The 12,951-nt window shown below is 47.6% G+C and overlaps 1 protein-coding gene across 2 annotated transcripts in view; it reads left to right on the top strand.

Moving 5' to 3' along the window:
• Window positions 1–6,651: 6,651 nt before the first annotated feature.
• ISM1 (isthmin 1) overlaps window positions 6,652–12,951 on the top strand; it is a 92,017-nt gene continuing 85,717 nt past the window's right edge. Inside the window, exon 1 of one of the 2 annotated variants that reach the window (XM_070800700.1) lies at window positions 6,652–6,924. In XM_070800700.1, coding sequence (XP_070656801.1) covers window positions 6,787–6,924 — 138 coding nt within the window. In that variant the 5' untranslated portion in view covers window positions 6,652–6,786. The remainder of the gene's footprint in view (window positions 6,925–12,951) is intronic. The other variant, XM_070800701.1, reaches the window with a different exon arrangement.

The following is a 12,951-nucleotide window of genomic DNA, read 5'->3' on the forward strand; positions in this document are numbered from 1 at the left end:
AACATTCAAAAAACTAAGATCATGGCATCCGGTCCCATCACTTCATAGCAAATAAATGGGGAACAATGGCAATAATGACGGGCTTTATTTTCTTGGGCTCCCAAATCACTGTGGACAGTGACTGTAGCCATGTAATTGCTCCTCAGAAGAAAAGCAATGACAAATCTAGACAGTGTTTTAAAAAGCAGAGACATTACTTTGCCTAAGAAGGTCTGTCTAGTCAAAGCTATGGTTTTTCCAGTAGTCATGTATGGATGTGAGAGTCGGACCATAAAGAAAGCTGTGTGCCAAAGAATTGATGCTTTTGAACTGTGGTGTTGGAGAAGACTCTTGAGAGTCCCTTGGACTGCAAGATCAAACAAGTCAATCCTAAAGGAAATCAATCCTGAATATTCATTGGAAGGAATGTTGCTGAAGCTCCAATACTTTGGCCACCTGATGCAAAAAGCTGACTCACTGGAAAAGACCCTGATGCTGAGAAAGACTCAAGGCAGGAGGAGAAGGGAATGACAGAGGATGAGATGGTTGGATGGTATCACCGACTCAATGGACATGAGTTTGAGCAAACTCTGGGAGATGGTGAAGGACAGGGAAGCCTGGTGTGCTGCAGTCCATGGGGTCTCAAAAAGTCAAACACATCTGAGCAACTGAACAACAATGTATATAAAATAGATAACTAACAAGTTCCTGCTGTATAGCACAGGGAACTATTACAATATCCTGTAATAAATCATAGTGGAAAAGAGTATGAAAAAAGAATATATTTGTATAACTGGATCACTTTGCTGCACAGCAAAAACTAACACAATATTGTAAATGAACTATACATCATTTAAAAAAAAAAAAAAAAAGGTTATTTCTAATCACACACTAGCCTAGCTAAGGTGTTCTGGGCAGAGTTGGAGTGGGGTAAAGGCTCTGTGCCAGGAATTCAGGCTGATCATTCGTCACCCTGCACAGAAATATCCAGCCACCAGGCTGAGTTCCACTAGCCAGGACTCAGTCACACGGCTGTATCTAACTGTAAAGGATATTGGGAAATGTAGTCAACTCGTGTGTCCAGGAAGAAGAGGAAACAGGTTTTGGTGAACATCTAGCAGCCTCCACCACAATCCGTAAATGCTAATCATTTTTACACCCAGAAAAGCCTCTGCTTTTGACTTTGCAAAAAATCTGATTTACACCTCACATACAGTATGCATGAGTGTAACGGTTTTTTTAAAATTGAATCCTTATCTTTTTGAGATATATACTCAACTATGTATCAGTGAAATGATATGTCATGGATTTGCCTCAAAATAATTTGACAATAGAAAGTTAGAGTACAGATTTGGTCACAAGTTTTGTTGAAGTTGGGTTATTTATTATACCCTCTTTCAGTTCAGTTCAGTTCAGTCGCTCAGTCGTGTCTGACTCTTTGTGACCCATGAATCGCAGCATGCCAGGCCTCCCTGTCCATAACCAACTCCTGGAGTTCACTGAGACTCATGTCCATCGAGTCAGTGATGCCATCCAGCCATCTCATTCTCTGTCGTCCCCTTTTCCTCCTGCCCCCAATCCCTCCCAGCATCAGAGTCTTTTCCAATGAGTCAACTCTTTGCATGAGGTGACCAAAGTACTGGAGTTTCAGCATCATTCCTTCCAAAGAACACCCAGGGCTGATCTCCTTTAGAATGGACTGGTACCCTCTTTACTTTTGTATATATTTTTAAGTAATAAAAATGTATTTTAAAAGACTATACTAAAACTACCCTTTGCTATCTTCCAACAGTTTTAGTAAAAAAAAAAAACAACTATATATATATATATTAAAAACAATAAAATCCTGATCATAATAGACTACAAGGTTCTCTTCAGTTATATTAACTATAGGTGTTCTGGCTTGTTAATTTCTCTTATTTTACCCAACTATTCCAGTCAAACAAGCCTGTCTGCAAAAGAAATGGACTAATAATAAAAGACAAAATTTGTGAAAGAATAGTACAATCAAGACAGAAGAATTAGTATTTACAGATCTGCTACTTATAGTAGGAATAGTCGAAGGAGAGTTAATTCATTAAGTGAGGTCTGTATAAAAATCACATGCTGTATCCATTAAACAAACACAGATTAAACATCTACTTCACGCAAGGCTCTGTGCTCAGCTCTAGAAATATAATGAGAGGAGGCAGCTGTCCCGGTCTTGAGGATTGTACTTGTCAGGACAGGTTGAACTAGCTGCGTAGCGAACATCCCCAAATCACAGTGGTCTTGAACAACAAAGTGTATTTCTTACTGCACAAGGTTACGTGCCGGTATTCCTGGTGCAATAGCTCTCTGCTGAGCAGTAACTCAGAGATTTGGGCTCCTCCCAACCTCAAAGTCCTTTGCCTACAGAAAGCAAAGAGAGTGTGATAGATGGTCACTTAGTGTTTAATGGCCAGATCAGAAAGTGACAGAGCTCTCCACCATCCCACCTGGACCCAGTACTGCTGAAAAGTGTTCTCTAGCTGTGAACAAAAGAAGAGAAAAAAAAACCTGGGTACTGGTGTAAGGGAGATGTGCTCTGGAATGTTCTGCCACAAAGGTGATCCGAGTCTGGTATAAAGGCAGACACACAAACAGACACATTCTACTAATGCACAGTTAGATCAATAATAAAAGATATGAATAAAGTGCTGTGGAAACTCTTAAACAGGTAGGATTTTTAAAGTTTCCATTAACTGTTGGTATGATTTCCTAAATGTGCTCGACACTTAATTTGCTTGGGCTATTAAATTTATAATTCTTTTTCACAAAACTTGCAACCCAGTTTTCCCTAACTCCTCAAGAGCAGAGCACTGCCCGTAGCCTTGTTTGGGAACAGTCATCACAGGGCATGGAGGTTTATCAATACTAGTTATGTGTGCTTACTAGAACATAAACTCACCTGGAATTTGGATTTCACAGCATGCAAGAATTTTAATAGGATTCATTCATACATTTGTTCGACATTTTATACAGACTTTAGTCCCCAAAATTCAATTTACAATTTTTACAACATTTTACAAAGACTTTGATCTCCAACCCTCCTTTTACACGTTTACAAGAATTTACACTCGCTGCAAGCATTTCTTTCCAACGTTTTTGTAAAAGTTATTTTTCCTAGGATCCAAAAAAATGTTCATTTTAGATGAGAGGAGAGGAGGCTTACATGTGGAGATTGTGTTTGATGGAAACACAGGATACAGCAGAAGTGACTGGATTCTAATTTAGACCAGCCTGCCTCAGGCAATGGGAAAGTCATTTGTCCCTGTGTGCCCACATCACAATCTGGCACAACTGGGGGTGAGAGCCAGCCTAAACTCTCTCTGGACACAGGATTCCTGTTTGCCATCTTAATTTACACATTCCATCGATGTGCTGATTAGCCTGGACTCCCTCACATCTTTCTAAGTGATTCTAACTTGGAAACACACAGGAGGATCCCTGTGGGATCTCAGAGCCGCTGGGATCTCCTCTTTGATCTCCCATCTGAATCCGGGACCATCTATTGTTTCAAATTCTTCCTCAGCGCTCCAGTTGACAATTATTGGCATTTTAGAGCCTGCGGATTGCAATAGGATGCCTAACAGACCCGCTGCCTAAACATTTAAAGCGCTCACTCCCTCCCAAAGCCATTGCTCCCTTCCCAAAGCCCTCCCCGCCCACCACACACAAAATGACTGAAAAGGAGAGAAATGGAGTGCTTTAAGAATCTGTCAATGAAAGTGAAAGAGGAGAGTGAAAAATTGGCTTAAAGCTCAACATTCAGAAAACCGATCATGGCATCTGGTCCCATCACTTCATGGGAAATAGACAGGGAAACTGTGGAAACAGTGTCAGACTTTATTTTGGGGGGCTCCAAAATCACTGCAGATGGTGACTGCAGCCATGAAATTAAAAGACGCTTACGCCTTGGAAGGAAAGTTATGACCAACCTAGATAGCATATTCAAAAGCAGAGACATTACTTTGCCAACAAAGGTCCGTCTAGTCAAGGCTCTGGTTTTTCCTGTGGTCATGTATGGATATGAGAGTTGGACTGTGAAGAAAGCTGATCGCTGAAGAATTGATGCTTTTGAACTGTGGTGTTGGAGAAGACTCTTGAGAGTCCCTTGAACTGCAAGGAGATCCAACCAGTCCATTCTAAAGGATATCAGTCTTCGGTGTTCTTTGGAAGGAATGATGGTAAAGCTGAAACTCCAGTACTTTGGCCACCTCATGCGAAGAGTTGACTCATTGGAAAAGACTCTGATGCTGGGAGGGATTGGGGGCAGGAGGAGAAAGGGACGACAGAGGATGAGATGGCTGGATGGCATCACCGACTGGATGGACGTGAGTTTGAGTGAACTCCGGGAATTGGTGATGGACAGGGAGGCCTGGCCCGCTGCAATTCATGGGGTCGCAAAGAGCCGGACATGACTGAGCGACTGAACTGAATGTGTTAGTAAGATGCTAGGGTTGGTTAGGATTTTAAAGAGGCTCACAAAGCATCTCCAGAGCAGTAACTATCTCTTCTTGCCCTTGACACAAAACCAACCGGTGCACCAAGCTTTGGGCTTCCCTGGTAGCTCAGCGGTAAAGAATCCCCCTGCCAATGCAGGAGACACACGGATTCCCTCCCTGGGTGGGGAAGATCCTCTGGAGAAGGAAATGGCAACCCACTTCAATATTCTTAGCCTGGGCAGTCTCAGGCACAGAGGAGCCTGGCAGACTACAATCCACGGAGTTCCAAAAGAATCGGACACGACTTAGCGACTAAACAACCAAATACTACACTTTAACCACCGCTATTCAAATACTGTAAAAGGCCAGGGCGAACACTGCCCCCACCCCGACCCCCGTGAACTTTCGTAATGATAAAAGTGTTTTCGGTCTGAATTTGGTGAAGACTTGGCTGAGGTGCCTTGTATAAAGACAGGAACTCTCGGAAGGGAGTTGATTTAAGAATCTTACTTGAGTTTGTAAGGATGGGAGCGGGGGAAGGGGGCGTGTCGTAGAGAAAGGTTTGTTTGTTTAATTTCAGTCCCCAAGGGAGAATGGAGAGGCTCCATCGCCGGGACATTGGAATCCAGGATGCGAGGTGCGCTTGGAAATTGGGGAAATTTGGGAACGCCCAGGCTGAAGGTTCCGCTCGCGGGGAGAAAAGGACGGGGCGGGCACAGGGGAGGAGGCAAGGAGGGACCCGAGGGGAGGCGGTGGAGGCGGAGTATAAAAGGTCCGGGCCAGCCCGGGCGCCCGCCACTCCGAGCCCCTTGGAGAAGGCGGGCGCCCGGGCAGGATGCGCGGCGCCGCTGCGGTGAGCTGAGCCCAGCCCCGGACTCGGCTCTCTCGTGCATCCGAGGCGAGGACCGCGCGCCCTCTGCTCGACCCTCGAGCCCTTCCACCGGCCGGCTGTCCCCTGCGAGGCATGAGCGGCGCGCGGGAGCCCGAGGTTTCAGCGCGGTCATGAGACGCTGGCCCAGGAGCGGCAACTGGGCGACGGCAGCCCCCAGGGCCCCTCCGGGCGCGGCGCCTCCGGGATGAGCCCCCCGACCCGCGCCGGCCTGAGCTGAGACTGGCCCCCTCTGACCCACCTCCGTCCTGCGCGCCCGAGCCGCGGGCACCTCACCCCTGCCGCTTCTTGCCGAGACACCTGCGCGCTGGACCAGACGGACGCCCGGCGAATCGGACTCGCCTCCCTTCCCAGGCTCTACCCACCGCCGCGGGCGCCTGAGCAACGGTGCTCCGTAAGCAGGCAGCCCACCGTCCGGGAGCGAGTGTCAAGACCTTTCTGGAACGACCCCGTCTCTTCCCCCTCGTACATACGCCAACTGCAGGGAGGGGCGCACAGTCGCCGGCAGACACCTGGCTGGGCCGGTGCCCTCTCGGTTCTGCATCACCACAACTCCCAACTCCACTTGTCAATAAAAGTTTCCAACCTCGCCCAGGCACCCCCCACCACCCCAAAGCCCCGGGCCTCGGCGCGCGCGGGGCTCTGCCCTCGCCGGCCGCAGCGACCTCGGCAGCGGGGGCGCGCGCTCGGCGCAGCCCGGCAGGCGGACACGGACTCCGGAGGGGCTCACGGGTCACCTCCAGTGACAGCCCCCGCGCACCCGGGGCCCCCGTCTGGAGCCGGCTCTCCCGAGGACTCGGCGGCGGGGCGGCGCGGCCCGCGGCCGGGAGGAGCGCGGGGAGGAGGGGAGGTGGCTCGTCGGGTGAGTGGCTACGGGCGGCAAGGGCGGGGGAGCCAAGCGTGGAGGTAACTGCGGGCCGCCGCTGAAGCCCTCCTCCTCCTCCTCCTCCTCCTCCTTCTCCTCCTCCTCCCGCTCCCCGCGCTCCTCTGGCGGCCGCTCCCGCTCCAGCTGCGGCGCCGCGGCCACATCTGCGGCGCCCATGTGCGCTCGGGGGCTCGGCTGCGCCCGCCCCGCCGCCGCCCCCGCTGCCCGCTGCCCGCAGGGTGGGCCCCGGCCCGGCCCGGGCCCCGGGCGGCCCGCCGTCCCCGCCGCCGCCGCCGGGGAGCGCCGGGGTTCGCTCCGCCGCCGGCTTGGACGCCCCCGGCCCCGCCGTGGCTCCGCCGTGGTGCGGCGGCGGGGACGGCGGTGGCGGCTCCTGCTCCCCGGGCCTGGCGCGCCCCGCCGCAGCCAGCGCCAGTGCCGCAGGCTCGGGGAGCGGGGCCCCGGCGGGGGCCGAGGCGGGAGCCGCGCTGCCGGACTCCCGGGCTCCGACTCCTCCTCCCCCGCCGCCGCCGCCGCCGCCGCCGCCGCCGCCCGCCGCGCCGGGTCCTAAAGCCGCACGCCTGCGGAGGATGGTGCGCCTGGCGGCCGAGCTGCTGCTGCTGCTGGGGTTGCTGCTGCTCACGCTGCACATCACGGTGCTGCGCGGTTCCGGAGCCGCCGACCGGCCGGACGCGGCCGCGGCCAACGCCAGCCGGACCCCGCTGCAGGTGAGTGCGCCGCCGGGCAGGGGCGCGCGTGGCGGCCGGGACCCCGGTGGCTGGGTGCTGACCTCGCACCTGAGAGATGCGGGGAGGCGGGTCCCCGCTCCACCAAAGAACAGGTTGTTTGGGCAGTTGTTTGGCCGGGGCCACCCGTCTCCTGCCTGGACGGAGCGGGCTAAGTGCTTGGAGGCTGAACCATTTCGGAGGTCCGGGGGCACGCTCCTCCGGGTCTGTCCCCAGGTACCTGAGCGTGAGACGGGCGGAGGAGTGTGGAGCACGCATGTGTTGGCTTTGGGGTGCTTTCAGTCTTCGGTTGCCCTTCAGAGGCGAAGTGATGTTATTCTGAGAGGCGGGGGCGGGGGGAGGAGCGGGAGGAGACCTCAACTTAGGACAACCCCCAAACGAGGTCTGGGAGGAAGAACCCGGTTGAATCTGCCAACTCAGAAAACAGTGGCAAAGGTCAGGAAATAATTTCCCAGAAGAAAGTATCCCTGGTCGCCCACGTGGTCCCCGATCCAACCTTGCACCTTCCTAGCCTGCGGAGGGCGCGGAATCAAGCCACCTGTTGTACTTTGAGATGGCATTACCTGGGGCTTTAAAACTTGACAGCAAAAGACTTCTTACAGCGTTCTGCCCCTGTTGCAGGTCCCCTTAGGAATGGAATTCTGAGGGTCTGTGCAGCTCCAACGCAGTGGGGGGGGGGGGTGGGGGGTCGCAACTAGGGAGGAGATAGCGGGTCTCAGACGCAGAATGGATTCTCCGGTTTCCAAATAAAGAGTTGCCTAGGTAGGGATTTTCTGCCGCTCCCTTGGAAAACACCTTTCCTTGGGTCTGTCAGAGGTGTTGACAACTGTCAACGTGGGGCATGGGTAAAGAAGTCAGCAGGGATTTTCCAAGGAGGCAGCAGGAATTCACTTCTAAAATCTCCTCCTCCAAGCAGCCCCTCTGAAAACTCTGTACTCTGTAATGTCCAGATAAGCATCATCCATTGTTGCCAAAGGGTTTTAAGATCATTGCCCTGTTGATTCTTCCCTCACATCTTTATGCAGTGTGTCACCTAAAAACCCTAGTGTAGAGAGATTCCCTTAAATACGTCCAGAGTGCTTTCCATGTGCTAGTTTTCAGTTCTTTGCAGAACTTAACTAATTTAATGATGTACTATATTGTTAATATCCCCCCTCCCCCCGCATAGATGCAAAAACCGAGGTACAGAGGTTAAGAAACTTGCAAAGTTTACACATCCCAAACTCGTGGTTTGTTACACCATGTTCTCTCTCTGGCAGGATGTTGTAGACTAAAGCAAGGTGATCTTTAGGCAGGAATGTAAAACCAGGAATGAAAAAGAATGCACCCCAGAGCCTAAAGTTCTTTTAACCTGGGGATATTTCTGAAAATGTCCTAATTTTGTGAGGTCCTCTCCTCTTCTCTGGTGGGCAAACAGGTTCAGTGAAAGCCTGACCCGATCTCTTTGGGGAAACTGAAGACACCCCCATTCCATAGATGGTGGTACACCCACCCACTGTAACACTGGGAACAATGCCTAATATCTTCAAGAATTCTGGAAGTCATATTCTATACATGATGCTTTCTTTCCTCATGGACTCATGAAAAGCTGTAAAAATGATGTTCTATGGAAAAGTAAATTTGGCAGATTTTTTTATGAGGTGTTTGCTATCATTAGAATAACCTAGGCTTGGCCTTTTCCGTTTGAATGTTAAAGTGATGAGAGAAGCAGCTGGTGGAAGTGGCCACTGCAAAGGGGAAGTGGATTAAATTCTCAAAAGAGCCCGGGGCTGAAGGACTATCCCAGCAGAGCAGAAGAAATGGGGGATTTAGAAAGAACAAGGCTCCTAGGAGTAGCTTGAGTCCCAAGTAGCTGGTAATCCATCAGCTTTCAGCTTATCTTGTTAATCATGTTTGGTTATTCTGTCCACTCAATTAACTTATTCAGACAGATTGATGAGTTTAACAGTTTAGTTCATAATTTTACTCTCTTTTGTACTTTGTTATTATAAAAGTTTTACATTCTTCCTGATTAAAGTTATTCCTTTGGCCCTCTGACTCTCAAAAGTATTACGATTCAACTGAAGAGAGTGTATTCTGCCAAGTGAGGAGGTCTGCAAAATACACTTATTAGTCTGTGGTTTTCAGGGTTCGGGATATGAATTCACTAGTAGCAGGTGTATTTGAAAACAAAACTGTGGGCACCATATTCTGTATGTTTACTGGTGATGTTTAACCCATCTTAAACTGCATTTAAACTTAAATGGCTGTGGGATAGCTTACGCTGCTAAAAATCATCCTTTGCAATCCAAAAGTTCATCAATCTTTATGTTACATTATTTTTATCTCTGCTTAAAATATTCTAAAATATGAGGTTGGAGTCAGAAAGACACAATGGTAGCTCTGTTTACTGTAGTATATCGAGGAATATTGAGTCCCAGGGACAGGGGAGCCTGGTGGGCTGCCGTCTATGGGGTCACACAGAGTCGGACATGACTGAAGTGACTTAGCATAGCATTGATTATTTTTTAGCCTGGGGTATTTCAGTTGTTTTCAATGTTGTGTTAGTTTCTGCTATACAGTGAAGTAACTCAGCTATATGTATGCGTACATCCCCTCCTTTTTGGATTTCCCTCCTATTTAGTTCACCATAGCACACTGAGTAGAGTTCCCGTGCTGCACAGCAGGCTCTCATTAGTTATTTATTTTATACAGAGTAGTGGATATATGTCCATCTCAATCTCCCAGTTCATCCCTCCCCGCTTTTCCCCCTTGGTGTCCATGAATTTGTTGAAGGTCAAGTGTAGTATTTGTTCTTACCAGGTTAATATTTGGGAACATTTACAAGAGATGCACCTTTGTTAAAGAGCTGACATATCAAGGGCATCGAATAGAATAGAAGTAAGAATAACAATAGTAGCTAAGATCTGTCAAATGTCTTTTATGTGTCATGCACTATTCTTAGCACTTCTCATATGTTTTCTTTGTAAATCCTCACAAAAATCTCATGAGTTAGGCAATATTGTTATCCCTGTTTCAAATGAAAAAACTAAGGTTAGGTAACTTGGCCTGAGGTTGCACAGCCAGAAGCTGCTTAATTTGTTGTTATCTTATGAGTATAAAAATCTTTGAAGAATATTTGTGTTCCAAGTTCTTGATAAAATTATGCTGGCTACAAAAGAAAGGGTAACAATTTACACTATCAAACACATCTTGACAGTGTTATTGTGTCAAATATGAACACATCTATCTGTCTGCATGATGTATACATACATACACACACACGTAAACATGACTAACCAGGGGTGTTTTTTTTGGTATTTTCAACATGCTATGCTGTGCACAGAGTCAGACACGACTGAAGTGACTTAGCAGCAGCAGCAGCAGCATGCTGTGCTAAGTCACTTCAGTCATGTCCAACTCTTTGCAACCCCATGGACTTTAACCCACCAGGCTCTTCTGTCCATGGGATTTTCCAGGCAAAAATACTGCAGTGGGTTGCCATGCCCACCTCCAGAGTTTCAACATACTAGGAGATAAATTTTTGACTTTGTAAACTGTCTCTATACCGTTAGGTATACTGTTATGAGGCAGTAATATAATGCTGTTTCTATTGGTTATGTGGTTCATAATAATAAATAAGAATGTTAGTCTTTATACTGTTTTCAGTATTTTAAAATATAAGAAATTTTACAGTTGTCTGTAACAGCTATATAAAAATGCACAGAAAAATCAATTTTTTCACCTTTAAATGAAACCTTATCTCTTCTTGTCTCATGTTGATCAGATACTCAGATTAGCTCTTTCATATGTCTTTAATTGATAAATGGTAATAAAACAATTATATATAATCAAAAGCATCCTGGAAGACAGAATATCCCACAATAGACCCACAGGCAATGACAATAATAACTGTATCCCTTTAACATATGTTAGTCACTCAGTCCACTCCAATATTCTTGCCTAGAGAATCCTGTGGACAGAGGAGCCTGGAGGGCTGCTGTCCATAGGGTCGCACAGAGTCGGACACAACTGAAGTGACTTAGCATGCATGCATACATTGGAGAAGGAAATGGCAACCCACTCCAGTATTCTTGTTGGGAGAATCCCAGGGACAGAGTAGCCTGGTGGGCTGCCATCTATGGGGTCCCACAGAGTCAGAAACGACTGAAGCGACTTAGCAGCAGCAGCAGCAGCAGCAGTCACTCAGTCATGTGTGACTGAGTCATGACTCTTTGCAACCATATCGACTAGAGCCCACCAGGCTCCTCTGTCTATGGAATTCTCCAGGCAAGAATACTGGAGTGGGTAACCATTCCCTTTTCCAGAAGATCTTCCTGACCCAGGGATCAAACCCAGGTCTCCCTCATTGCAGGCAGATTCTTTACCATCTGAACCAGCAGGGAAATTCAAATGAGTGCTTCTCTACTACAGCTCAGGTTCAGAATCATGAATTTTTATAGATTTTATATAGTAAAGCTAGAATTCATTCAAATAATGTGACTTAAGAAAGTATTTGAAATCATCAAACTATTTTTGCAATAACATTAAAGCAAGCCAAACTCTGAAATGTAACTGTTTTTGTTCTCTAACTCCTAACCCCCATCATCCATCTACTTGCCTTCAATAAAACTATTTAGTACCTTGTACTCACTGCTTCAGTCAAGAGTTGATCTGAGCTATGAATAGCAGTAAAAGCAAAAGCAACATTTATTTGTACTTAATGCTACTGAGTTTCTTTACAATGACCCTATGAGATAGATAGTATATATACCCTCATTTCACAGATGAGGAAATTGGACCCACAGAGATTTGAGTAACTTACCCAAGGTCATACAACCATGATGGGCAGGGCCAGGATTCAGACCCAGGCAGGCTGGAGTTCTTGTTCCAGTCCCTGACAAGACTCCTCCAGCTCTGAGTCAAGTCAACAACCTTTGTGTTTCTTATTTTGTGACTTGCCTTGCCCATTTTCCAGGTAGACTGTGTTCTCTTATCTCAGGAATTCTTTTTAGATTATGGCTAACTGGCTCTGCTGTCCCTGGGATTCTCCAGGCAAGAACTCTAGAGTGGGTTGCCATTTCCTTCTCCAATGCATGAAAGTGAAAAGTGAAAGTGAAGTCGGTCATTCGTGTCCGACTCTTAGCGACCCTGTGGACTGCAGCCTACCAGGCTCCTCTGTCCATGGGATTTCCCAGGCAAGAGTACTGAAGTGGGGTGCCATTGCCTTCTCCAACTTAACTATTACTACATAATAAATCATCCCAAAACACAGTGGTTTAAAACAACCACATTTTATTTGCTCATGAGTTCATGTCAGCAATTTGCCCTGGGCTCTGCTGGGTGGTTCTTCTGCTGCTCTTGCCTAGGCTTCTTCAACTGGCTATCGCCTTCTGTTGGCTTGACATGGGCTAGGTAGTCTAAGAGGACCTCAATAGTACATTTGATAGTGGTGTTTGCTGTCACCTATGAGAAATAGATTTAAGGGCCTAGATCTGATAGATAGAGTGCCTGATGAACTACGGAATGAGGTTCGTGACATTGTCCAGGAGACAGGGATCAAGACCATTCCCACAGAAAAGAAATGCAAAAAAGCAAAATGACTGTCTGGGGAGGCCTTACAAATAGCTGTGAAAAGAAGAGAAGTGAAAAGCAAAGGAGAAAAGGAAAGATATAAACATCTGAATGCAGAGTTCCAAAGAATAGCAAGAAGAGATAAGAAAGCCTTCTTCAAAAAAAAAAAAAAAAAAAAGAAAGCCTTCTTCAGCGATCAATGCAAAGAATAGAGGAAAACAACAGAATGGGAAAGACTAGGGATCTCTTCAAGAAAATCAGAGATACCAAAGGAACATTTCATGCAAAGATAAGCTCAATAAAAGACAGAAATGGTATGGACCTAACAGAGGCAGAAGATATTAAGAAGAGATGGCAAGAATACACAGAAGAACTGTACAAAAAAGATCTTCACGACCCAGATAATCACGATGGTGTGATCACTGACCTAGAGCCAGACATCCTGGAATGTGAAGT

Source organism: Bos indicus, chromosome 13, assembly GCF_029378745.1.
Source record: "Bos indicus isolate NIAB-ARS_2022 breed Sahiwal x Tharparkar chromosome 13, NIAB-ARS_B.indTharparkar_mat_pri_1.0, whole genome shotgun sequence".
Taxonomy (NCBI): Eukaryota; Metazoa; Chordata; class Mammalia; order Artiodactyla; family Bovidae; genus Bos; species Bos indicus.